Consider the following 13,579-nt stretch of genomic DNA (forward strand, 5'->3'; position numbering starts at 1 on the left):
GATTTGTTGCTGTAATTAGTGACCCGCGGTATAGAGAGCGAGAGCGAGAGAGAGAAACAGCGAGGGGAGGAGAGGGAGGAGCGAAAGTCAGACAGGAGGTGCCCGCGTAGCCTTACTTTATGATTTGATTATTCCATTTTTTTTTACCGAATAATCGCTTCCCGTTTTCTTATCGTGTCGCTTTGTGTTCTCCAACAAACCAGCCAGCTACTAAACCAAATATTTACGAGAACCAAAAATTAAAGAAGCAACTCTACCCGGACAGTCCCCCCCATCCCCCCCACCCCTCCTCGTTTCTCTGTACCGGAGGATTCACCGGTTGGACAGTGTGTTTTTGTTTGAGACTTTTCATGCCAGTGCCGGGGAGGAGGAACCCATCTTTTTTTTTTGCGCAACCCCAAAACCAAAGCAGACCCGGGCCGAGGAGGAGAGACGGAAACGGAGAGCCGCCGCGGTCTTTACGCACAACTGTCTGGACACAATAAATGGAGTCCAGCTGTGTCTGCGCTACACGTCCAATGGAGAGCGGCTAAGACGGGAAGCACCGACTGCGCTACATTCACGTGGGTGCGATGAGAACGGGTGTCAGCCACCGTCCAGCCCGTGTTAGCCTGCAAACGGATAACAGCTTTACATCGTCCACCCAAAGCGTATAGCTGCGCGCCCCGCACCTCGCCGTGTGTACGTGCGTGCGTGCATTTGTGTGTGTGTGTGTGTGTGTGTTGGACTAGTTGACTCCGAGAAGACGCAAGTAAAGGGGAGACCGTGATATCCGTGTGGAATCCCGGAGCCGCACAAATCTCTAAACAACAACAACATTGAGATGTGAATCCGCTGAGACACGGACTCGATCCACGGAGGGAAAAAGCCAAATTGTTTTTTTTAAACCATCCAAACGTCGTTTACAACCGGCTCTCCACAAACCTGGAAATCATACGAAGAACTGGCCAAAGATCAACGGAAGCACGACGGATGAGAAAATAAGAAAAGTGAGAGTAGAATAACAAAAAAACAAACTAACCCCGAACCCCAGGTCGACAGAGGACCATGTTTGTCCCCCTGCCGGTCCCCTTCGTCTTTCAGAGAACAGCGTCCGACTTCAGCGCCTGGAGACTCAAGTCCTCGCTGGCTCCGCGGTCCAGCCCCGGTAAGAGACTCTTTCCTACTGGGCCCTTTCTAATCTCCACTGTGCACCCACACAAAGAATAAATCCCGTTTTTTAATCTTTAGTTCATCTCTTTTTATTTCTAACCCGGTAGATTTAATTACACACAACATCCCAATCGTATCTGGCTTTCATCTGAAATGTAATAACGGGCCAATACACTTGGATAAATCTCGTGATTCCATTGATATTTGTATCCTCTATATTTTACAACATACAACTCACATCAAGCATTCTTTTACATTTATATTTTCAAGTCATTTTTTTTACAGCTGAAAGATATTCACCCCAAAACGTAATGTCTTATAAAAAATTCTAATCAGCTTCTCCCCAAAATCACAAATGCTCTTCTTGTGATTTGTCTTATTCTGCTTTGCTCCAAATTACACAAACACGTGAAGGTGCATCCTAAGTTCAATTTTCTGAAGAAGAATCCAAAGACTAAATATTTCAGCCCCAAAAGCACTTTTCTTTTCCTGTTGCCATCTTTCCTGTTGTATCTCCTCAGAGAGAAATGAACTGCATTCATCATTAACAAGGCAGAGAGTTTAATTGAGATACTTACTTGAATCCAAAATGTGAAACACGCAAAATTGGAAGCATGAATATTCGGCTCATTAGCATCTATCACACAGAGAGGCACCCTCGGCTTCTCCTCTTTCATTCGTGGCAATCCATCCATCTCGACCTTCATTCCATCTGCCTCCTCTCCTCTCCTCTCCTCTCCTTCAGTCCTCCTCGGCCAGGTCGGGCTGGAATATTCACGGTCGATTACTAGGTATTGATCTCCGACAGGGGAAACAGGAGTACAGTAAAGTTAGCTGAGGGAGAAAGTTTGTCTTTACTGGAGATGACGTGATTGAAATTCAAATTTCTGTCAAAATAAAGTTAACATATTTATCACAAAAAAACAAACCTACTTTAATGACGATGGTGACACTAATATTCCTGTAATTGGCCCATCACTGCTGGGACTCGCAGCGAGTTTGTCAATCAATAGTTGGTTATAAGGAGCGTATCGTGCCTCTACGGCCTTAATACCCTGTGATCACTCTGATATTGCTTCAGTGACTTGCAGTGTGGTCAATAAAGGGCAGCAGTGCTCAGCCTCTTTATGTATTTTATTTCCATCTCACTATAATGTTCCTGTAATATTCCTAAAGGGCTGTGTCTGTGATATTATTATGATTATTATAGCCATAATAGAGCCGACAGTAATGTGTTTATACCCAAAAAAAAGAGCAAAAGCACCAGATGGACACGAAAAGAAAATGTGTTCTTCTGTCAGTATATTAGCTTTCCTTTTCACTGATGTCGTTTTCTTCTTTCCACCTGTGGGACTTCTAACACTTGGCAGAGTGACCTGTTTCAACACAGACCGTATGCGTGTCTGCGTGTCTGCGTGTCTGCGTGTGCTGAAGTGTGTCTGCATGTTTAGAGCGCCCCCCCCCCCCCCCATGTCCCCTGCTGACTGTATCCATCCAGGAGGAAATTTCCAAACAACAGATGTGGTGGGGGGGGGGGGGGGGGGGGGGGTTAGGTGTGTGTGTGGGGGGGGGGGGGCACTATCTCTGTCCTTAAGGAAATGGAAGCGAAAGACTCAACGAGAGAAGGAGAAGTAGAGGTGGAGGCTAGGTCGGGGGGGGGGGGGGTGAACGAACGGCGGAATGAGCGAGTGCAGACATGAATAATAAATGATGAATGAGAAGGTTGAACGTGTCGGTGAGCGAAAGAACCAGTGAGTTAATGAAAGCGAGTGAAGGAATGAATAAACTGATGAGAATCCAACGTTTGAACGAACACGCGGAACAAGTGAATAACAAACGAGTGGAAAACACGAGCTAGCAAGTCGTCTTCTCTCGTGCGTCTTTCCTCCAGTTTTCAAAAGTGCGGGATGCTTTTAAAAAAAATATTGAAACAGTGTTGGTGTGATAAAGCAGCCACAATACGCACGAGAGAGATACAACTCAGTAGGAGGTCAAAGGCCGACACTCATCCCCTCATCTCCCCGTCTGTTTTGTCGTCCTTCTACTTTTCCTCCGACTTTCATCCTTGATCTGTGGAGAGAAAGAAAGTCACAATCCCCCTGTTTCTCTCTCTCTCTCTCTCTCTCTCCTTTCTGTGAAGTATTCACTTGACTCGAAAGGCTTTTCAGTGAAATGCAAACCCTCTCTCTCGCTCTCTCTCTCGTTCCCCATGGTCAGGGGAGGATGTTGAATTGGATTTGCCTGGTGTGATTTGGCCGGGGCCCCATAAGCCACTTTAGCTAAGTCTGTTACCCACAATTCTCTGTCTCTCTCTCTCTCTGATCTGCGCCTTTGACCAAGGTGTGCATCTGTACGATTGCCTGCACCTGTAAGTGGCGTGTGTGTGTGTGTGTGCGCACATATCCGGGTGTGTTTGCGTCAGTGTGTGAGCAAAGACGGGGGTGTCACAAGTGTAAGATGAGGTGAGTGAGGTTCAGTGGAGGAAGAGAGAGGAGGAGGAGGAGAGAGAGAGGTCCTAAACAGCAGACAGTGGTTCTACAGTGGATCTAAAGCGAGGGCTTATGGGGGTTTTGTCAGCTCGACTCTTTAACACCACGCCGTGGAGACTGCTGGCCTCAGCTCAGCCGGGCCTCGGACCCGTCACCGCGGCGAAACAGTCACCGGATCGCATTTGTTATCGGAGGGAGGAGATGTTTTATCTTTTCATTTAATCGCCCAGCTTTATTAGCTACTACCGTTAAAGGAAACCCATCAGTCTACATTCTGCTTTAGAAGCTCCCTCTACTCGTGGAAATATTACAACTGTGTGTGGATCTGTACCAATGGAAAAGTTGAGCTGAATATCTGCGAGTACTGATATAAAAAGGCATTTTAATTGTTTTCGATAATGACACCGATATTAAACCAGCTGACTGTTCTGCTACAGGACTGCAGATATCATTACAGTCAGTGGACCCTTTAACTCCTTACGTATGCAGGAAACAACCCACCGGGTTAAGAGCTTATTTATTTATTGACTTTACGTTTTTGGCGTTTGTCGTTGCGGTTGAGTACAAATATCATACCGCCTGAAACCGAAGTCCATGCATTGATTTTTAAGACCAGTAGTAATAGAAGACATTTGTTTGCTGTGTTTCTGTTGTTTTTTGATACATTCACTTTTGAAGTCATGTTTAAAATTCACGAATGGCATCTCATCCATGTCGACTGTAAACAAGCTGGAATTAAAGAGACGAGACCGGAGGGGAGGCGCTGAAGCGCTGCCCCTCATTGGATTCGTTCTCGTTTGCGGCTCATTAATACACCTGTGCTGGCCAACTACGACAGATGAAGAGCGGAGGCCGACGCTCCTCCGTTCATCTTGAGCATCCGATCCTTGTCTCTCTGTCTTTTTCTTCGTGTGGCTCAGAGATGTCACCGGCCGGTCTAGCTCTGCTGTGTGGGACCTGTGGCTGCTCTGCACCGCAGCAAAGGAAATCTAAATGTTCTTTTCTGTATTTGATGTACACTCCTGTAAAATCCTCCAGGGCCACCGTGGCCCATATCAAACTGAGAGCTGTCAAATTCTCAGAGCGAAGGCCCGTGTCTGGATTTGGGGGGGGGGGGGGGGGGGTATTTATGCCGCTACTCCGAGAGGCGTCTCACTCGAGCTGCACTTCTTCAGCACTGTGTTGGTTTTTACTCTCTTTGGTCCGACCTGCTGTGTTCTACTGTCTGCTTTACTGGTTAGTTTACCTCTTTACACAGTCAAAGCAAAGTGATGAAAAGTCACGGAAGAACACAGAGAGCCTTGTGACAAATATATTTATGCAGGTGGTATGAAAAACACCACACAGAAAAACAAGCCAAACAAACAAAAAGCAACAATCTCGTGACTGTTAAATCCAAATGAGCACAGCGACAGATACTGGAACAATAAGGCTCTACTCCATCCCATTCTATTGTTTAATAACCGAGCAGAGGAACTTTTATTGCAGAGTTCAAAGCCCATTCTCCTGTCCACACACACACACACACACACACACACACACACGCGCACACACACACACACACACACACGCACACACACAAAGTGCTCCGTGCTGCTCCATAACTACCTCCTCTCCCACCCAGTATCTTCACCTTGCGGTGCCCAGGAGGGGGTTGTGTTGTCTGGGCCACACCAAACTGGGCCTGAGCAAAGGCCCCGGTGCCTGGATTTATTGGCTGTGTGTGTGTGTGTGTGTGTGTGTGTGTGTGTGTGTCCGCCCGTCCATGTGTTTGCGAGCCTGCATGCAAGGGTGTGTACCCGGATTTATTTCTGTTTTGTGCAAGGAATCGGCTGAGGCTGGAGCATCATTTTATTTCCATGCGTCTGTGCACGTGTGGATTGCATACATACATTATCGGCGCGTGTGCATGATGTGTTGGAAAGCATGTGTGCAAGAGGTGTGCATAAGCAGGAATTTGCGCCGGGTCTGTGTACAGTTGTGCGTCTGCAGCAGAGTGCAGGTGATTTGGTTAGGGAAGAACAACAATCCATGCATTTATGGTCATTTGAGTGCGTGCGTGCACGCTGCAGGCACAGGTGGACGATAATTGCGAGTTGATGTCAGTTATGGATCTGTCCGGTATGTGCGGTTCATCTGGAAAACCGCAAGCTCATGGCTGCCCATTGTGTGAGTGGTTTTAACCTTCCACTGCTATTGATTAGCCAGCATTGACTGTTCTCCCGCCACTCCATTTGTGTGCGTGTGTGTGTGTCTGTGTGTGTCTGTGTGTGTGGACCCGGTGCGCTAGATGACAGGAACGATCGCCGCGAATGTGTAGGAATGCGAGAAAAGTGAGGACACCTGCGTTTGTGTGTGTGTGTGTGTGTGTGCACGCGTGTATGGATCAGATTTTAAAAGGGGCCGCGTCGTCGGTGACTCCCGGTGCTAACGTGATTGCGAATGACAAAGCGTCCAGGCGGGTTTGTTAGCTCCATAATAGGGAATCAATAGACACAACACAGATGTCAATACAACATGCTTTATTGTGTTAAGCTGCCTCGCCCCCACCCAGGGCTCTGCACACACACACACACACACACACACACACACATACAAACTGAGGATCTATCTGTTCTGCTGTTTGAAATACATGCATGCAGATATTAAAGTGTTTGCACACACACAAAGAAACGTGCACACAGATTGGCTCCGCTGACAAACCAGTTCCCACACGGCGCTACCCTCACACACACACACAAACACACACATGCACACCTATTCCACTTTCACACATGGACATTTTGTTTTTAACTGAAACTTGGTTAAATCAAGATAACAGTGCAGCTGTTCTTATTGAATCAGCACCTCACAACTTCAGTTTCATGAGTGAAACAAGAGCACATAAGAAAGGAGGTGGAGTTGCTATTTTATTTACAGTGAAAAGTACTTTAAAGTGGGAACGTTTTCAGTATCGTCATGCTTTATCTCTTTGTGTTTTTTTTTAAACATTCTCGTGTTGACAATGTTCACTCCGGTGTTTCTACACTGCGTTTCCCAGAGTTCACACTTCCCAGAGAAAGTTTGAGCTTGCTGCAGTGCTGGGCGGTATGACCAAAAATGTGTATCACGCTATTTTTTAAGATTCTGGCGGTTTCACGGTATATCACGGTATTATTTTGTTTCCTTGACTGTGTTTTTATATAGCTTTATAGTGGCTTACTCTACTGTCAGAAGTACATAGAATATAAAAACATTTAAATATCATCATGTGTAAAAGCTTTGCTTACTATACGGTTTGCTCGTATCATGTTGGGATGGCAGTTTGGCTGAAGTATTGTCGCCCCGGTAAGACGTACCTTGAATCCAGTGTTTTAATCATTGCTCTGAGCCTCGACTGTCTGTCGCGGGACCATGTCCTTGCAGAGCTGGGTCGTTATTGCGTTCGTAATGTCGCTCCACCGCTTGCTTTTCTTGTCACATGCAGTGCCTCGAGCAAATGCCTCTTCAAGCGATGCCTGACCCTTCGGCTTCACTGTTTCACTCGCGCCAACGTTACTGGTTGACGGCCTCGAATCCGACGGCACAGCTCCCCTCTTGGGCACAGACTCTATCGGTGCATCTCCGGTCTGTCTTTGTTCATCCTGCATCGCTCTTTTCTGTTCGTTAATGTAACATTACTGTAGCGACGGAGCCTCTCCCAGCTGTTAACAGACTGTTGTGCTAGCGGGCTAGCTAGCGAGCTCTTCCCAGCTTCACACAAATTGTTTATGTCACAAACTGTGGTGTCGTGGTGTTTTGCCCTGTTAAAGAGTGTTAGTTGTGGGTTATTAATTGTTGTGTTATGAGGTTATAACCATGATTAGATGTCCCTCTCAATCAATGGAAGACAAGTAGCTCCGACCGTAGCGCTGTTTGCGGCGAACAATATATTCTGCTGCCTGTTGAAGAGTGACAGCAGTTGTTTCGGCTGTGCACCGGTATGACGGTGTGTGAAAAATTGATATCATACGGGAAATTAAAACCGGTACCGCCCAGCACTAGCTTGCTGCACGTTTATTGAATTTATTGCGTTGAGTGAATTTGTCCAGATCATTATGTTCCGTTTATCCAGAATAAACAGGAGGCATTGAACGCGTTACTTCCTGTGCGGCAGCAGATGTGTCCCGCAAAAATAAAACCCCACACGCACCACGTGACTGAAGGCAAATGTAAGTAGCTTCATACCAGGCTACTGTGTATTTTATCTATCTCTTTACACACACACTCTCTGTACATTACCCTCTCACACACACGCACACACACACACCCTGTGATTGCAGCAGGGAACACACACACACATGCGGAACCTTTTGTCTTTGCTACACGTAGATGATAAAAGTAATTTCACATCACGGACACTACCTGCTGTGCGGATATGAAATAAAAAATACCCCCCCACCCATAACCAGGAATGGTCACCTGAACTCTGCTTCCCCTCCGCTGCGGTCCGTATGTCGATCCACCCAACCAGCTCAAACTGTCATTGTTACCGTGGAAACATTCATAGGCCATTAGACACACACATATAGGAGGAAAAGGAATCTAAGTAAACACTGTCCTCCTCCACACACACACACACACACACACGCACCTTCCATTGGACAGTCATCTTTGTCTTGTGCTCTTGATGGTCACAAAGACCATTACGGGCTAAATTGGCTGTACTCAGGCTATATTTGACTTCCCCGTGTGTCTCGCTCTCTTTTGGGTTTGTAATCGGCAATCATAATGTGTGGGTGTGCGTGTGTGTTAGTGTGTGTTTGTGGCTATTTGTGAGTATGTTTCTGGTATTTATGTGTGTGTAAACATGTGTACCAGTGTACTTATGAGTACTTATTCTTGGTGTGCGTGTGTGTGTGTGTGTGTGTAAATCCGCGTTTCCCTGATGGCTCATCTTAGTACTGTGTGTGTGTGTGTGTGTGTGTGTGTGTGTGTGTAAATCCGCGTTTCTCTGATGGCTCATCTTAGTACTGTGTGTGTGTGTGTGTGTATAGGCCAGTGTCCATTTTACACCCCTACTAAATAATGAATCCTGGGCACAGCAGGGGAGCTTTTTGGTTTAACACCGATGCACGCCCGTAATCGAATGCACTCAGTGCGACACGCTGCCCGTCGATAGGCCCTCTCCTCTGCGCACATAAACGCCATAAAGAAGCCCGTGCCTATTCATTCGTCTCATGGCTGGCATTCCTTCTCTTCGTGCTCCTCTTCATACATTCCTCCATCCTTGTAATTCCCCGCCTTGGCCCCGGCGTGCCACCGGTTGGAAAGAAAAGACGACACAGGGGTGAGGGCGAGGGAGACCTGAAGGCGGTTCAACTGATTGGCGGATGGTCTTGAGGTCAGGGCTGCTGCTCGCCTTCTAATTAAGCAGAATGATTCGATTTCACACTGTAGACAAAGTCAGAGGTGTGTGGTGGGGTGCAACGGATCACAAAACTCACGGTTTGGGATCGTATCAGGGTTTTGAGTCATCGATCGGATAGGCAGAAAAAAGGGAGCAAATTTAGAGATTCCTCGATCAGGTTTTATTGCTGCCAATACTGATTGTTGATCGTCAATGAGTCAAATCTGCTGATACAGATAATTGTATTTGTTGTTTGTTATAGCAGCTGGTGTACAAGGCTCCAGATGTTTTTGACCAAAACCCTGAAAAATCATTTAGTCAGTGTTCAAAAATTCTTATTCAGATCCTTTTTCTTTGTTGTAGTCAAGAAGGATCCATCCGTCCCAAAGATCAGTTCAACCATTCTGAAGTCAGTAAACATCAAAGATTCTAAATGTTATCCTTTTACTTTCATCTGCAGTTTTTTTCTTCATAGAAACACAATTCAAATGAAGGGGAAAAATAAGATTGTGCTTTCATTGATTCAAACAAATCTTGTCATTACTAGTTTTAATGACGTATTATAAGCTGCGTAGAGCTGGTGTAAACAGCTCATAATTCATCTCTAATATATATTCATGTTGCTGTGAAAACGTCTCCTTCAAACATCTGGATTCATTGAAGTTTCTCACGAACACTATTTGACAGATTACAGTTGAACACGTCATGATAACGTTATAATTTACCTTCGCCCAGTCCTCGTTTTCACTGAACGAAGCCTGAACATAATGTGACCGAACCTTTGTTCGTTAGCCGTTAGCGATGCTGCTAACGTGACTAGTTCTACTGCTATTCATTGAAACGGGGATTGGTTGTTTACAATGTGACATTATCAGAGACAAATGATGTCCTGATCACATATTTTACTGAATATTGTCGGATAACGATCGTCAGTAAAACTTTATTTACACTGTGATGGTGAACGTTAAACTGTCAGGGGGATCTGTACGGATTGACAGTGGTCCGTTACACAACTATTTTTGACCTACATCTACATGCAGAACAGCTATCTACATATGATAGTACGTATTATTTTAATTAAATACAGCTTAGTTGTGTGGTTTGCTATTCACAATGTGCACGTCCGACGCAGACACCTTTTTTGTGAAGTCGGGGTCGATGGATTTCTCGAGTAGGAACTCTGACTCTGCGTGACGTTCCATTGCACTTTTTTTTAAAGTAGTCCTGAACGCAGCATAAGAAGAACCAAGAAATGAACTCAGCAGCCAGTACAACGTCTGCATGTCTTCGGGACAAGACCCCTATGTCCACCAGCTTCCTTGAATATATTCGTTTTTTTAAACATTCTGCTGCCGGTAAGACAAAGCAACGGACTCATTGGGACAGTTTCAGACTTTTTGTCTGTAAGCACACTTTTTCCTGTGCGAAATTAGTTGAGACCAGATATTAGATATTCTTTTGAGTCATTTGTCACTTATCAAGTAGTCAAATCTAAGAAGCACTGTAGTTGTAATGAGAAAACGTTATACTGTGTTCTGTGGGTGTATAGAAGACCGTACTGTAGCAGGTGTGTGTGTGTGTGTGTGTGTGTGTGTGTGTGTGTGTGTGCGCTTATCTGCTAGCTAATGCCCATGACTGCCTGCTGCTGCTGCTGCTGTGTGCGATACAGAAGTGCGCGTCTTTTGTGGCAGCCTGAAGAGCAGTGATGTTGTTCCCCCTGCTTGCATGAATAGAGAGAACGTGGCTTAGGAAGCTCTCCTGTCCTCCACAGCTCTCTGACATAATGAAGCCGGAGTGTGATCTCACCCCCCCCCCCCCCCAAAAAAAAAATGTGTCAGTGTGAGTAAGCTCATCTCGACGTGTGAGTCCGCCGTCTCCAAGCTGTAGGACTTTATTCTATTATTTTTGAAATAGAGGCCGCGGATACGCAGAGTGGTGTTTCGTGTGTGTGTGTGTGTGTGTGTGTGTGTGTGTGTGTGTGTGTGTGTGTGTGAGAGTGAGTACACTCTCCCCTCCGAGTGTTTGCATGTTTACGTGCGCCGCTGTATGTAATCTTGAGCGCCGCAGGGACGTTTTATGCACGCCAGCATAGTTTGTGTCCAATAAACCACACACGGAGAGCCGACGCGTGCCCTTTCTTTTGCATGTGTATGTGCGTGTGTTCCCAGGCCAATATGAATCCCCGCAGCCAACAATGGGTCCCTTCCCTCGCCGCTGATACATTTAGCTAATAAAGTCGGATGACAAAAGTGGGGTTAGTTAGATTGGTTTCCACCTCTTTTGTCTCCTCTCTCCGCCCATCCGTCCGATCTGAGAGAGAGGGGGGATTTAAACCCTCCCAATTTAATTTAGCGGACAGGGGATATGGTAATGAACGTGGAGGGGAGCGAAAGGGGGTGTGTGAAGGAGAGGGGAGGAGGGGCCCGGGGCTTCCCATTTACCTCAGAAACACCACGTCCTTCCTCCCCCTTGACCCCCCTCCTTCTCCTCAGTCTTATAGGGACCAGCGGTGACTGCGAAGGGTTTTTAGTGAAAAACCTAATATCTTGCAGGATGGGGGGGGGGGGGGGGGGGGGTACAGCAGAGACAGAGGTAAAGTGACAACAGTAGAGGACGGAGAGAAGAAGGAGGGGTTGGACAGGCGCTCAGGTCCGGCCCTTTTTAATACATCTGAGTGCTCTGGTTAGTGCTTCAATCTGCTGTACTCAACTAACCCCCTACCCACATTACACACAAACACACACACACACACACACACACACGTGCTTCACAATACATACTTGCATTTACTCTCCGTGACTCATTTTCACCCACACACATGCTGTCGCCAGACAGCAAGGGCTTTTAGAAGGTGTTTTGGTCGGACTGCACAGCTGATGCTGCTCCTAATTGATACCGTCCACCGGACAAGGAAATAGGACAGACTAAAGTGTTTTTAACATTCATTTGGACTCCTCTGTTTTTCTTCTTCTTCTTCTTTTGAACTTTTGCTTTGTTGACAGTTTTTCCTTCAACTGCCTCCGCCGTCACCACACGGCAGAAAGGAAAAGACAAAAAAAGCTCTCCCGTAGATGTGCAATTTCCACAAGCATATAAAAAGAGACGAAGAGCATTGCTAGACAGTGAGCTGCACACGTACTTGGATGTGCTGCATGTGCTGCGTCTAATAATAATAATACATTTTATTTATACAGCGCTTTTCTTGACACTCAAAGACACTTTACATTAAAATCATGATATATAAAAACAATACACTAAAAACAAAGTGCACAATAATAGTCACACATTAAAAGCAGTTTTGAACAGGTGAGTTTAGATTTGTGATTTGAATGTGGAAAGGTCAGTGCAATCTCGGATGTTTTTGGGGAGAGAGTTCCAGAGGGAGGGGGCAGATATGGAGAAGGCTCTGTCACACAATGAATCCAGTTTGAGTGCCCGCTGAGTTAAAGGAAAAAAAATCCCAAAACACACTAGAATAAATAAAAAAACAAACATCCCCAGCAACTACTAATAGCAGAAAAATCTCTCGCCTTGTCAAAAGCATCACCAGTAAAAACATCAGGTTTCAGATGGAAAGAGAACAGGGGCTGTTTGTGGACACATGTATCAACCGTTCAGAGACTGCAGAGTCCTCAGTGAGACACGGTTACCCCCAACCCTCAAGTAAACCCTGTCGCTGTTCATCTGACACGTTAGACTGACAAGTTCAGTTTCATACAGTCCTAAAACCAGGAAATGCGTCATATCTTTGCACTTCCTGTTCCCCCATCTCATAGTCAATTGTATTTTTGATCTACGATATGAAATAGGTCAGTACATTTTTAAGGTTTTTCCTGTTTGCTGACAAGTGGCTGAAAGGGAAGACAAGACGTCATCCCGCCGACGAGTCCGCCTTTAGCCTCGTGGTGGTGGCGTTGAAGTCATGTGACCGTGTTGTAGTTCCTTTATAGCCTAACGTTAGCTTTTTACTTCTAGTGATTGCATTCATGTTTCAAAAACCATAAAAGTGTTTTTCATTTGTGAAGATTATCTTGCTGAACAAAACGTGTAAATATCTTAAATGCTGGTTTGCCACTGAGCTTATTTTCAATAAGAAGAATCCCATTGGCTTTTTGTCGAGGGAAGCAGTGCAACTTCCTGGTTGGCCTGAAAAAAAAGAAGAAGATAATCCTAAAAATACGGCCACGCATTCTTTCCACCTGCCAAAATGAAGAATCGCCTTTTTTTGTCACACGTACAAGTTTGAGTGAGATAATAAGGTATCCGATATTTATCGTTATCGATATCGATATGGAGCGTTCTAATACCTACACTCATGCATATTTAGCTATTCATCAAACCGTAACAAAAACGTACCAGGCTAGGAGGGTTACCTAGCAACAAACAGGTGACTGGTACAACTTGGGCCGCTGACATAAAACTGATACTTCAAGCTTCTGAACGAGAGCCTGACCTGCATGCGCTGAATGTGTCTGCTATGAAGGCCTTTGTTGAGCAACAGAAAAATCGTTGGGACACATTGCTGATTGAGTGTAGTGTTTATTAAAATAGGACAGATTTGAGAAGGCTT

The 13,579-nt window shown here is 45.6% G+C and overlaps 1 protein-coding gene across 1 annotated transcript in view; it reads left to right on the forward strand.

Moving 5' to 3' along the window:
* Nucleotides 1–1,047: 1,047 nt before the first annotated feature.
* pou2f2a (POU class 2 homeobox 2a) overlaps nucleotides 1,048–13,579 on the forward strand; it is a gene marked incomplete at both ends in the record, with an annotated part of 73,875 nt that continues 61,343 nt past the window's right edge. Inside the window, one exon of the mRNA XM_079288130.1 lies at nucleotides 1,048–1,147. Coding sequence (XP_079144256.1) covers nucleotides 1,048–1,147 — 100 coding nt within the window. The remainder of the gene's footprint in view (nucleotides 1,148–13,579) is intronic.

This window comes from Melanostigma gelatinosum (assembly GCF_949748355.1).
Source record: "Melanostigma gelatinosum genome assembly, chromosome: 17".
NCBI classification, from domain to species: domain Eukaryota; kingdom Metazoa; phylum Chordata; class Actinopteri; order Perciformes; family Zoarcidae; genus Melanostigma; species Melanostigma gelatinosum.